Source organism: Hyla sarda, chromosome 4, assembly GCF_029499605.1.
Source record: "Hyla sarda isolate aHylSar1 chromosome 4, aHylSar1.hap1, whole genome shotgun sequence".
NCBI lineage: Eukaryota > Metazoa > Chordata > Amphibia > Anura > Hylidae > Hyla > Hyla sarda.
The window spans coordinates 34,066,954-34,079,572 of NC_079192.1; the positions used below are offsets into that span (position 1 = coordinate 34,066,954).

A 12,619-nucleotide genomic window follows, 5' to 3' on the forward strand; every position below is an offset into this window, starting at 1 on the left:
GCAACAGCTGGAGGCTCCCTGCTTGGGAAACACTGACATAGACAGTGATTACAGCTCCCAGCAGATCTTTATTACTTTTATCTGTAAGGATTTGCTTTATCTATATTAGTTATCTACTTATTTTTCTTTAATCATAATTTTTTCCTATTTTTGGATGACATTTTGGTACCTTTAGAACCAATTACCAGGTTTCCATAGAGTTCTGGTCTCAACATACAATGGTCGTCCCAGAACCAATTATTATTGTAACTTGAGGGACCACTGTATGTGTGTGTGTGTGTATATATATATATATATATATATATATATATATATATATATATATATAAATAAATGTGTATATATTTTTATAAATTTATATATTTATAAATTAAAAAAATATATATATACGTGTGTGTGTATATATTAATATATATGTATATATTAATATATATATTATAATAAATATTTATAATATTAATAATATAAATATATTTATAATAATATATAATAATAATAAAATAAATATATATTAAATACAGAGAGAGAGAGAGATATATTAGATATTTTATAATAGTTCATGTCTTTTGTGCTGTCTCCTTAGATATCAGAAAGTTTCCATTTCGACCTGAATTCAGACACCATGAAAAATATGCTGCGGACACAAGGTGGCCACCAAGCGCCCTCCACCCTTGCAAGATCCGCCATCTTCTCCATCACATACCCATCTCCTGACATTTATCTCGTCATCAAGGTGCTTTAGGATAGTGTGGTGGTGTTGACTATATGTGGGGTTTGCCACAGTGGCCACTATTCGTATGCCGTTCGCCATTACACATGTTTGACGTCACTGTCCATAAGTGGGGGGGGGGGGGGGGGAGGGGAGGGTGTTTGTCCTGTTCCACTTTCCATGCTGGTCACAGTGAGAAGCCTTTATACTAGTTCATATGATCGATATATATAACTGTGTATCCTATCTTCTAGCTGGAGAAAGTCCTACAACAAGGAGACATAGGTGAATGCTGCGAACCTTACATGATCCTAAAAGAGAGTGACGGCATCAAGGTAAGAGACCATCCAATAAGACACTGACTTTAATCTCTTCATTAAAAGGGATGGCACGGCTGGCCTAGTGGTTAGCAACCCTGTTACCCTAACCTTGGATCACAGGGTTGCTCTTGCTTGGAATTTGTATCTCTGACATCCCAGCAATCCTTTTATTTAACCCCTTCACACAGAACGCCGTATATTTAAGGCAGATGACGCGATACCTTTGCGCATTCCGCCGTATATATGGGGTTCATTAAATGCCCGCGGCGCTGATCGGGTTAATGAGCCAAAGACCGGGTGTCCAGCGGGATAACAATTCTGCCTGACACCCCGGGGAACCCATTTGAATAACCCGATCAGTGATCGCGTGGGCAGGGGCAGCGGGTGTCCGGAAGTCTGGCAGTGCCCTCCCCCTTACACGTTGCAAAACTACAACTCCCAGCATGTCCAGACAGTCTGGGCATGCTGGGAGTTGTAGTTTTGCAAGATCTGAAGAACCATAGTTTAGAAACCACTACACAGTGGCCTCCAAAATGTGGCCCTCCAGATGTTGCAAAACTATAACTCCCAGCATACCCGGCTGCAAACGACTGTCTGGGCATCCTGGAAGTTGTAGTTGTGTGCCTCCTGCTATTGCAAACTACAACTCCCAGCATGCCCAGACCGCCATTTGCTGTCTTGGGCATGCCGGGATTTGTAGTTTTGCAAGATCTGGAGGGCAACAGTTTGGAAATCACTGTGCAGCGGTCTATAAACTGTGGCCCTCAAGATCTTGCAAAACTACAACTCCCAGCATGCCCGGCAGCAAACTGCTGTCAGTACATGCTGGGAGTTGTAGTTTTACAACAGCTGGAGGCACACTGGTGGGTAAACACAGAGTTAGTCTGTTACCTAATTCAGTGTGTTCCCACCAGTGTGCCTCCGGCTGTAGCAAAAAAGCTTTTGCAACAGCTGGAGGTTTGCGACAGTAAACACCCCCGAATGTGAATGTACAGGGTACATTCACACGGGCGGGGGCTTACAGCTAGTTTCCCAATGCAAGTTTGAGCTGCGGCAAATTTTCCACCGCAACTCAAACTCCCAGCGGGAATCTCACTGTAATCCCCTGCCCATGTGAATGTACCCTAAAAACACTAACTACACTACACTGCCACAAAATAAAAATAAAACACTACATATATACTCTTACACAATTACCACCCCCAATAAAAATGAAAAACATTCCGTACAGCAGTGTTTCCAAAACAGAGCCTCCAGCTGTTGCAAAACAACAACTTCCGGCAATGCCGGATGGCCATTGACTGTCCAGGCATGCTGGGAGTTTTGCAACAGCTGGAGGCATCTTGTTTGGGAAACACTGGCGTAGGGTATTTTTGGCGGCGGAGGCAAGTGTAACTCTTGCATTCGTGTCCGCCCCTATGCAAATCCCTAATTTAGGCCTCCATTACCTCGGAGCCCTGTCGTATTTCACAGCAACAGTTTAGGGCCACATATGGGGTATTTCCGTACTCGAGAAAAATTGTGATACAAATTTTATGGGGCTTTTCTTCCTTTTACCCCTTATGAAAATGAAAAATTGGAGTCTACGCCAGTAGGTTAGTTTAAAACTTTAAAAAATTTTACGCTAACATGCTGTTGTTGCCCCATACTTTTTATTTTCACAAAAGGTAAAAGGAAAAAAAAAAAAAAAATTTTGTAATGCAATTTCTCCCGAGTACGGCAATACCCCATATGTGGACGTAAAATGCTCTGCGGGCGCACACCAAAGCTCAGGAGTGAGAGCGCACTATGTATATTTGAGATCTAAATTGGTGATTTGCACAGGGGTGGCTGATTTTACAGCGGTTCTGACATAAGCGCAAAAAAAAAATCCACATGTGACCCCGTTTTGCAAACTACACCCCTCATGAAACATAACTAGGGGTATAGTGAGCCTGAACACCCCACAGGTGTTTGACAAATTTTCGTTAAATTTGGATGGGAAAATGAAAAATTAGATTTTATTTTTTTTCACTAAAATGCTGGTGTTACCCAAAAGTTTTCATTTTCACAAGGGGTAATAGTAAAATAGACCCCTAATATTTGTAACCCATTTCTTCTGAGTAAGGAAATACCCCAAATGTGGATGTAAAGTGCTCTGCGGGCGCACTACAGGGCTCAGAAGAAAATGAGCACCATTCGGCTTTTGGAAAGAGAATTTGGCTGGAATTGAAGGCCAAGTTCGTTTACAAAGCATCCATAGTGCCAGAACAGTGGACTCTTCTCCCCTCTATAATCATATATAGTAAACACTATAATCATATATAATAATATAATAATCGTGTTATTATTATTATGTATTATTAATATATATCATTTTATAACTTTATTTTATTTTTATTTTGTTATTTTTTCTTCCTTGTCCTATAGCAGCTGTTGGGTCTGGTTAAGGCTGGGTTCACGCTACGTTTTGTACTTACAGTTCCAGTATACGGCTGGGAGGAGGGGGGGGCTTAATCGCGGCGCCCGCACTCAGCCGTATAGGGGAACCGTATTTAATGCAAGTCTATGAGCCGACCGGAGTGAACCGTGGCCTCCGGTCGGCTGCGTTTTCGGCCGTATGCGGATTCCCGACCGTAGGCAAAAAACGCGGTCGACCACGTTTTTGCCTGCGGTCGGGAAACCGCATACGGCCGAAAAAGCAGCCGACCGGAGGCTACGGTTCACTCCAGTCGGCTCATAGTCATGCATTAAATACGGTTCCCGAATACGGCTGAGTGCGGGCGCCGCGATTAAGCCCCGCCCCCTCCTCCCAGCCGTATACGGGAACCGTAAGTACAAAACGTAGTGTGAACCCAGCCTTAGTAGGTTGCTCATTGTAAGGCTGAGTTCACACACAGTATTAAGCCTAAACCAGGAAAAAGGATCAATACTGATCCGTGTCTAAAGCAGTTGTGTTGCTTAGAAACACTCATCGGACCATGCGCAGATCAATTGGGGATCACATTAAAAACTACAGATAATGCCCTCATACAGCCTCATAGATGGAAAAATAAGATCTGGGGTCAGAATAGGGCGAGTTTAAACATAGTTTTGTTTAAGTTATTATAGTAGTACAGTAATAGTAAAACATGTAAACACGAGTCATTTAAAGTGTATTGACCCACAGAATATAAAGAACATGTCATTCTTACCATAAACTGTATAGCGTAAAAACGAAACCCCTATAAAATTTGTAAAGCTGCGTTTTTTGTATTGTTTTTTTTTTTAATTCAAATTTACAGGCTTGGTACACGCTGATATCAAGTCTGCTTCCTCCTCAGTCCAGCCTGTTTTATGAAGATTGACTATGCTCCTTCCCTTGGTCTACTGCACGTGCGTCGCTTCAGAAGGAGGATAATGAATATTCATAAGGCTGGGTTCACACTACGTTTTGTCCCATACGGGAGCGCATACGGCAGGGGGGAGCTAGAATCTCGCGCCGTATGCGCTTTTACAACCGGACCTAAAACTGTGGTCAACCACGGTTTTAGGTCCGGTTGTAAAAGCGCATACGGCGCAAAAATGAGCCGACCGGACCGAACGTTTCACTCCGGCCGGCTCATTGAAATGAATGACATACGGGAGCGCATACGGTGACATACGGGAGCGCGAGATTCTAGCTCCCCCCTGCCGTATGCGCTCCCGTATGGGACAAAACGTAGTGTGAACCCAGCCAGGTCGGACTGAGGAACGCTGTTTTTGCGCTGCAGTGGTTGGTCACGCCCCCTTGTGATGTCATGGGCACGCCCCCTCAATGCAAGTCAATGGGAGGGGGCGTGACAGCCGTCACGCCCCCTCCCATTGACTTGCATTGAGGGGGCACGGCCATGACATCACGAAGGGCTTGGCTGACCCCCGCAGCGCGAAAACAGCATTCTGAACATTTACTTCCGAACGTTGGCCAGTGAAGTACCCCTCCACAGACGATCGGTGATACTGTACTAACAGGTTAAGTGTTGGTGATACTGATGACAGATTTCCTTTAAAGATCCAATATGGCGGCATTTTCGTAATCCTAATTTCCCCGTCACACGTGTTGTTCCCTTCATTCTGGTTGAAGGCCAGTAGAATATCATTCTTAATCTTTCTTTTTTGATCATCAGAACAAGGAGAAGGTGGACAAGCTGAGATCCCAGGCGGAGCAGTTCTGTTCACGTTTGGGCCGCTACCGTATGCCTTTCGCCTGGACGGCCATTCATTTGATGAACATCATCAACAGCATGGGGACATCGGAGCGGGACTCCGACTCTGAGAGCGGTAAGTCGGGGAAACTTGGTCGGAGTCTGGCCATTGCAATCCACCTGACCCTTAGGTGGGCTTTAGTCTTCCGGCTGAGCTAGTATCCATGGATTAGGATTCTATTAAAATAAATAGAAGTTAAAATGATATGACCGCGTCATCGCCCCCTCTTGGCAAGTGCGTTCAGTGCACCCTCTTTTTGACACCTCCCAAGTGCCAATGGGAAAATAGATCTTCATATCCTAATGAGTTCATATAGCTCCTACCCTTTCTAACTGGAGGGTTTTGACCACTATAGTGTCCTTGTCCTTTAAAAAAAAAAAAAAAAATATGAACTTCTAACATGTCACAGAGACGTAAAAAGTTTTGATCTGTCAGGGTTTCAGTGCTGAGACCCCAACCAATCATTAGAACGAGCATGTGATTACGTGCTTCACTCCCTGGCTGATTCACAGGACGGCCCCATTATAAGTCTATAGGGCCATCATGTGAAACAGGAAGGAGATCGCTGTGAGTTGGGGAGTGAAGTGCAAGATGCCGGAATATTATTATAATTTATTTTTTATATATATATTTTTTTATATATAAATGACCAGGACACATGCATGCTTCTCCTCACTGGTTCTAGTGATGGCTGGGGGTCATGTAAAATGTTTTTTGAAATGACAGTAACACTTGTGTGAGCTTTATATAGAATATTTATGTGTATTCTCCATCCACCCTTTTTGGAAACATTTAATGGACCCCGATTTAAAGGAGATCTGAGTATAATTTTGTCTATTAAAAGGGTACTCCGCTGCTTAGCGTTTGGAACCAAATTTTCCGAATGCTTAGAGCCGGCGTCGGGAGATCGTGACGTCATAGCCCCACCTCCTCATGACATCACCCCCCCCCCCCCCCCCCCCCTCAAATCAAGTCAATGGAAAGGGGGCGGGGCTATGACATCACGAGCTCCTGGCTCTAAGCGTTCAGAACATTTTATTCCAAACGCTGAGCAGCAGAGTACCCCTTTTAATTAACCATTTTCAACATCTCTGCTTTCAATCAGTGAATTGACACTTTTCTTCTTTGCAATTTATTTACTGTTTTTTTTTTTTTACTCCTCTGTTCACACCAGCCAGATTTGTTTCACGTTTATCACAACCTGTCCCATAAAAAATGGGCACTGTCATTTGAACAAACTTTGCATAGATCAGTAGTACAAGTGATTATATAAGAAGCTTTGTATTATAAGTTATCAAACTTCTTCCCTCTCCCTCCTCTACTGTAAGATTGTATTCCACTATGAAAATCAGCAAAATCTTTGACCCGTGTCTGCAAGACAAGCCAATGCAAGTCTATGGAGGGAGGAGGGAGACATTGAAGACGAGCAAAAAAAATGAATATATAGGGAGGAGGGAGCACTGGCCACCAGCTCTGGGAGAACTGCAAATTATAGATGAAGCCTGAAGAGCAGAAACCTAGTAAAAACAAACAAAAAAAAACCTTATACAGGTTATTTATATACTGGACAGAAATAGTGCTGCTCCTTATGTGTACACAAAGGACAGCTTATTCTGAAAAGTCACCTGAAAGGACAGATACGCTTTAAAGGGGTACTCCGCCGCTGGACATGCTATCCCCTATCCTTTGGATAAGATGTCTGATCATGGGGGTCCGATTGGCAGATGTCTGATCATGGGGGTCCGATGGCAGAGATCCCCTGTGGCGGGACCCCCATGATTAGATAGGGGATAACATGTCCAGCGTTGGAGTACCCCTTTAAAGCGTATCTGTCATTTCAGGTGACTTTTCAGAATAAGCTGTCCTTTGTGTACACATAAGGAGCAGCACTATTTCTGTCCAGAACACGGAGGCTTGGAGCTTCCATGTTCGGGATGTCACGCCACGCCCCCTCTATTCAGGTCTATGGGAGGGACCGTGACCCCCGTGATAAGATATCTTATCCCCTATCCTCTAGGGCAGTGGTCTTCAACCTGCGGACCTCCAGATGTTGCAAAACTACAACTCCCAGCATGCCGGACAGCCAACGGCTGTCCGGGCATGCTGGGAGTTGTAGTTTTGCAACATCTGGAGGTCCGCAGGTTGAAGACCACTGCTCTAGGGGATAACATGTTTCCCGGCAGAGTACCCCTTTAATGGAGTTGTTTTGGAGCCTCAATCAGTCAGTAATTGGTGCAGCAAATGTGAATAAACGCCCAGCAGGAGAGCTCTTTTACCGCTTTAAGTTGGACTCAGTCTAGTTTTTTAAAACTTAAAAAAAAATGTAGAAAGTTTTTTTTTTTGTTTTTTTTGACTTTTTTTTATTTTGTACTTATTTTTTCCGCACATAATCTGCCAGTATCGTAACTTTGCAAAAATAGAAAGAGGGTGTATTAAATAGCAAATGCAACATTGATCGAGGTTGACTGGAAAATGAAGGTCACAGCCATACTGCTATGGTTACGGCTATGACCCCAACCTCTCCCCCCTCTGTGTAGTGCCGCATCCTCCTAATGATGGAGTATTAGAGTCTATCTCTTCCATTAGCAGCAGTTTCCGGTCACCCTCACGTCATCTCTGTTCTTTTTCCCCTTCACAGAAAAGAAGGGCACGTGGAATGAAAGGAAGAAGAAAGCCTTCGAGAGGCTCAGCGTTGGGGACGAAGTGTGCGGGTTTAACTCCTTCAGGCCCGCAACGCTCACGGTCACTAACTTCTTTAAGCAGGTGAGAAACATACAAAGTGCCGTCCATAAGGCCAGGTGGGGCAGAAATCGTAGATTACTATAGAGAGCGGGGGTATGACAACACACTGGGGGTCTCCAGCTGTTGCAAAACTACAACTCCCAGCATGCCCGGACAGCCGTTGGCTGTCCGGGCATGCTGGGAGTTGTAGTTTTGCAACAGCTGGAGGCACGCTGTGTGGAAAATACTGCTTTATGTCATAGAAGTTTCTTACATGGGTTACATTTTGAAGGAAGAAGATGCTAATGGCTACAGAAGGAAGGATTGGGGTGAGGTGGGGGGTGTCAATGGAGATACGGGGTGACATTTTGTTGTCTGTCACAGGAAGGAGATCGCCTGAGTGATGAAGATCTCTACAAGTTCTTGGCTGATATGAAAAGACCGTCCTCTGTACTGCGGAGACTGCGGCCAGTAACAGGTATGGCGGTACATTACATGCATTCCATCCTGTTTTTGCGTCGTCGTTGATTTTGGTGGTCCTGCTTAGCCGTTGTATCTAAGCCTACCCTGTGTGATGCCATCTACTTTGCCAGTATATACCGGTCATGTGAGACGGCCTGCTTTATCAGTTGTATCTTAGCCTGTCAGGTTGTGATACGGTCTGCTGATCGGGTGTATCTCAGCCTGACAGGTTGTGATACTGTCTGGTCATCAGGTGTATCTAAGCCTGTCAGGTTGGGATAATGGTCTGCTGATCGGCTGTATCTAAGCCTGTCAGGTTGTGATACGGTCTGCTCATCAGGTGTATCTAAGCCTGTCAGGTTGTGATACGGTCTGCTCATCAGGTGTATCTAAGCCTTTCAGGTTGTGATACGGTCTGCTGATCGGCTATATGTAAGCCTGTCAGGTTGTGATACGGTCTGCTCATCAGATGTATCTAAGCCTGTCAGGTTGTGATACTGTCTGGTCATCAGGTGTATCTAAGCCTGTCAGGTTGTGATACGATCTGCTGATCGGCTGTATCTAAGTCTGTCAGGTTGTGATACTGTCTGCTCATCAGGTGTATCTAAGCCTTTCAGGTTGTGATACTGTCTGCTCATCAGGTGTATCTAAGCCTGTCAGATGTGGTAGTGTCTACTGGGCATGTCTTCAGGTCAGTTAGTAGCACACATGAGATGTATGTCTACTGAGAAGGTGTATCTAAGACCATCGTGTGTGTGATCCTGCCTGCTGAGTCATAAGGCTTAGATACAGCATCTTATCATGCAGTATCACATGTCCAAGCATTAGAAAAAGAACTGATTTCTTAAAAAAACCTGCACCACATTTGTTCTCAGGTTGTGTATGGTATTGCAGCTCAGTTCCATTTAAAGGGGTACTCCTGTGGAAAAGGTTATTTATTTATTTATTTTTTTAATCAACCGGTGCCAGAAAGTTAAACAGATTTGTAAATTACTCCTATTTAAAAATCTTTATCCTTCCATATATATATATATATCTCTGCTTTATACTACAGATATACTCTCTTTTTTTTTTTTTTTCCTGTCCACAGTGCTCTCTGCTGACACCTCTGTCCATTTTAGGAACTGTCCAGATCAGAAGCATATCCCCATAGCAAACCTGTCCTGCTCTGGAGAGTTTCTGACATGGACAGAGGTGTTGGCAGAGAGAACTGTAGTCAGACAAAAAAAATAAATCCAAAAAGAAAAGAACTTCCTCTGTAGTAAAAAGCAGCTAGTAAGTACTGAAAGGATAAGTATTTTTTAATAGAAGTCATTTACAAATCTGTTTGACTTTCTGGCACCAGTTGATTAAAAACAAAATGTTTTCCACCGTAGAACCCCCTTTAAGTGAATAAAGCAAAGTTGTAATACCACACACAACCTTAGGACAAGTGTGGCGCAGTTTACACAAGCTCAAACAGTATCACACATGATAATGTGTGATACTGTCTGCAGAGTCCTGTGTATCTAAGACTATCATGTGTGATACTGTCTGCAGAGTCCTGTGTATCTAAGACTATCATGTGTGATACTGTCTGCAGAGTCCTGTGTATCTAAGACTATGTCTTCAGTTTAGATACAGTGGCTCCTTATACAGTATCACACATCAAGCTGAGATTTTGTGCGATACTGTCTGCAGAGCCTGTGTATCTAAGCCTAACATGTAAAACTGTCTGCAGAGCTTATCTATTGTGTGATACTGTGAGTTAAAGTGGTATTCCAGGAAAAAACTTTATATATATATATATATATATATATATATATATATATAATCAACTGGCTCCAGAAAGTTAAACAGATTTGTAAATTACTTCTATTAAAAAATCTGAATCCTTTCAGTACTTATGAGCTTCTGAAGTTAAGGTTGTTCTTTTCTGTCTAAGTGCTCTCTGATGACACGTGTCTCTGGAACCGCCCAGTTTAGAAGAGGTTTGCTATGGGGATTTGTTTCTAAACTGGGCGGTTCCCAAGACAGGTGTCATCAGAGAGGATTTAGACAGAAAATGACAACCTTAACTTCAGAAGCTCATAAGTACTGAAAGGATTCAGATTTTTTTTAATAGAAGTAATTTACAAATCTGTTTAACTTTCTGGAGCCAGTTGATATATAAAAAAAAAGTTTTTTTCCTGGAATACCCCTTTAAGACTGTTGAGTGATTCCACTTTTGCTAAGCCTTTTAGAGATGAGCGAACTTACAGTAAATTCGATTCATCACAAACTTCTCGACTCGGCAGTTGATGACTTTTCCTGCATAAATTAGTTCAGCCTTCAGGTGCTCCGGTGGGCTGGAAAAGGTGGATACAGTCCTAGGAAAGAGTCTCCTAGGACTGTATCCACCTTTTCCAGCCCACGGGAGCACCTGAAAGCTGAACTAATTTATGCAGGAAAAGTTATCAACTGCCAAGCCGAGAAGTTCGTGACGAATCGAATTTACTGTAAGTTCGCTCATCTCTAAAGCCTTTCATGTGTGATCCTGTCATGTAGAATTTACATGATATAAGGCAGTGGTCTTCAAACTGTGGCCCTCCAGCTGTTGCAAAACTACAACTCCCAGCATGCCCGGACAGCCAACGGCTGTCCGGGCATGCTGGGAGTTGTAGTTTTGCAACAGCTGGAGGCATCCTGGTCAAGAAACACTGACATAGGCACCATAGCAGCATGCCTGCGGCTTACGAGTCAAAATTGTAGTTTTGCAACAGCTGGAGGGCCACAGTTTGAAGACCACTGATATAAGGTAAACCTTACACAGATAGATGTAGTAACCTAGAAATGTTCTCTCCATAGCTCAGCTAAAGATTGACGTCTCTCCGGCTCCGGAGTCCCCCCAGTTCTGTTTGTCTCCTGAACTGCGTCATGTCAAGCCATATCCCGATCCCCGTGTGCGGCCAACCAAAGAGATCCTGGAGTTCCCTCCGCGCGACGTGTACTCCCCCTACACATCATACAGGTCAGAGGTTCCCTTTAATTTTGCTGGTGTCAGATGCAATCGCTCAATCGTTGTACCCTCAGAGGTGGATGACATCTTATGACCTTAGGGTTATTCCTATCCCCAAAACCTATCCCCTATCCTGATAACAAGCTGATCCAATGGGACTCCCACTGAGTACCCCACGCATGCACAGGCAGCACTCCATTCATTCACTATGGGGCTTGTAAATATTGTTAAAGGGGCACTCCGGAGGCCCCAAAAAAATTTCGAATCACCTGATGCCAAATAGTTATAGTGTTGTTGTAATTTATTTATTTATTTTAAAATCTTAAAGGGGTATTCCGGGCAAAAACATCTTATCCCCTATCGAAAGGATAAGGGGATAAGATGTCTAATCGCGGGGGGCATAGCTGTGTCTGAAGTTTCGGAAACCTCCGGGCTTCCGAGATGGGGGACGTGACGTCACGCCACGCCCCCTCCATTAATTTCTATGGGAGGGGGTGTAACGGCCGCAACGCCCCCTCCTATAGACATGAATGGAGGGGGCGTGGCGTGACGTCACGTCCCCGTCTCGGAAACTTGGAGGTTTCCAAAACTTCAGACGCAGATACGCATAGAATGTGGGCTGCTGCAAGGAGATCGCAAGGGGGGGGGGTTCCAGCGGCCGGACCCCCACGATCAGACATCTTATCCCCTATCCTTTCCATAGGGGATAAGATGTTTTTGCCCGGAATACCCCATTAATCCTTCCAGTACTTATCAGCAGCTTTATACTACGGAGGAAGTTGTGTAGTTCTTTCCAGTCTGACCACAGAGCTCTCTGCTGACACCTCTGTCCGTGTCAGGAACTGTCCAGAGCAGGAGAGGTTTGCTATGGGGATTTGCTCCTGCTCTGAACAGTTCCTGACACGGACAGAGGTGTCAGCAGAGAGCACTGTGGTCAGACTGGAAAGAACCACACAACTTCCTCTGGAGCATACAGCAGCTGATAAGTACTGGAAGGATTAAGATTTTTAAATAGAAGTAATTTAAAGTGCAGATAAAAGTGTTCATGGAATTTGTGCTGGTCCCAAACAGTTGCACCTCCATCATTGAGCTCGTCATTCCCCTTTACTGTGGATACCCCCTTAAAGGGGTATTCCAGGCAAAACCTTTTTTTATATATATCAACTGGCTCCGGAAAGTTAAACAGATTTTTAAATGACTTCTATTAAAAAATCTTAAACAGATTTT

At 43.9% G+C, this 12,619-nt stretch overlaps 1 protein-coding gene across 7 annotated transcripts in view; it reads left to right on the plus strand.

Annotated features, from left to right (window-relative positions):
- DOCK6 (dedicator of cytokinesis 6) overlaps window positions 1–12,619 on the plus strand; it is a 148,611-nt gene that overhangs the window by 47,115 nt on the left and 88,877 nt on the right. For 6 of the 7 annotated variants that reach the window (XM_056570464.1, XM_056570465.1, XM_056570462.1 and 3 more), the window contains exons 9-14: window positions 584–733; window positions 964–1,044; window positions 5,154–5,307; window positions 7,871–7,995; window positions 8,338–8,431; window positions 11,242–11,404. In XM_056570464.1, the coding sequence (XP_056426439.1) occupies window positions 584–733; window positions 964–1,044; window positions 5,154–5,307; window positions 7,871–7,995; window positions 8,338–8,431; window positions 11,242–11,404 (767 nt within the window). Of the gene's footprint in view, window positions 1–583; window positions 734–963; window positions 1,045–5,153; window positions 5,308–7,870; window positions 7,996–8,337; window positions 8,432–11,241; window positions 11,405–12,619 lie in introns of those variants that run through there. The other variant, XM_056570469.1, reaches the window with a different exon arrangement.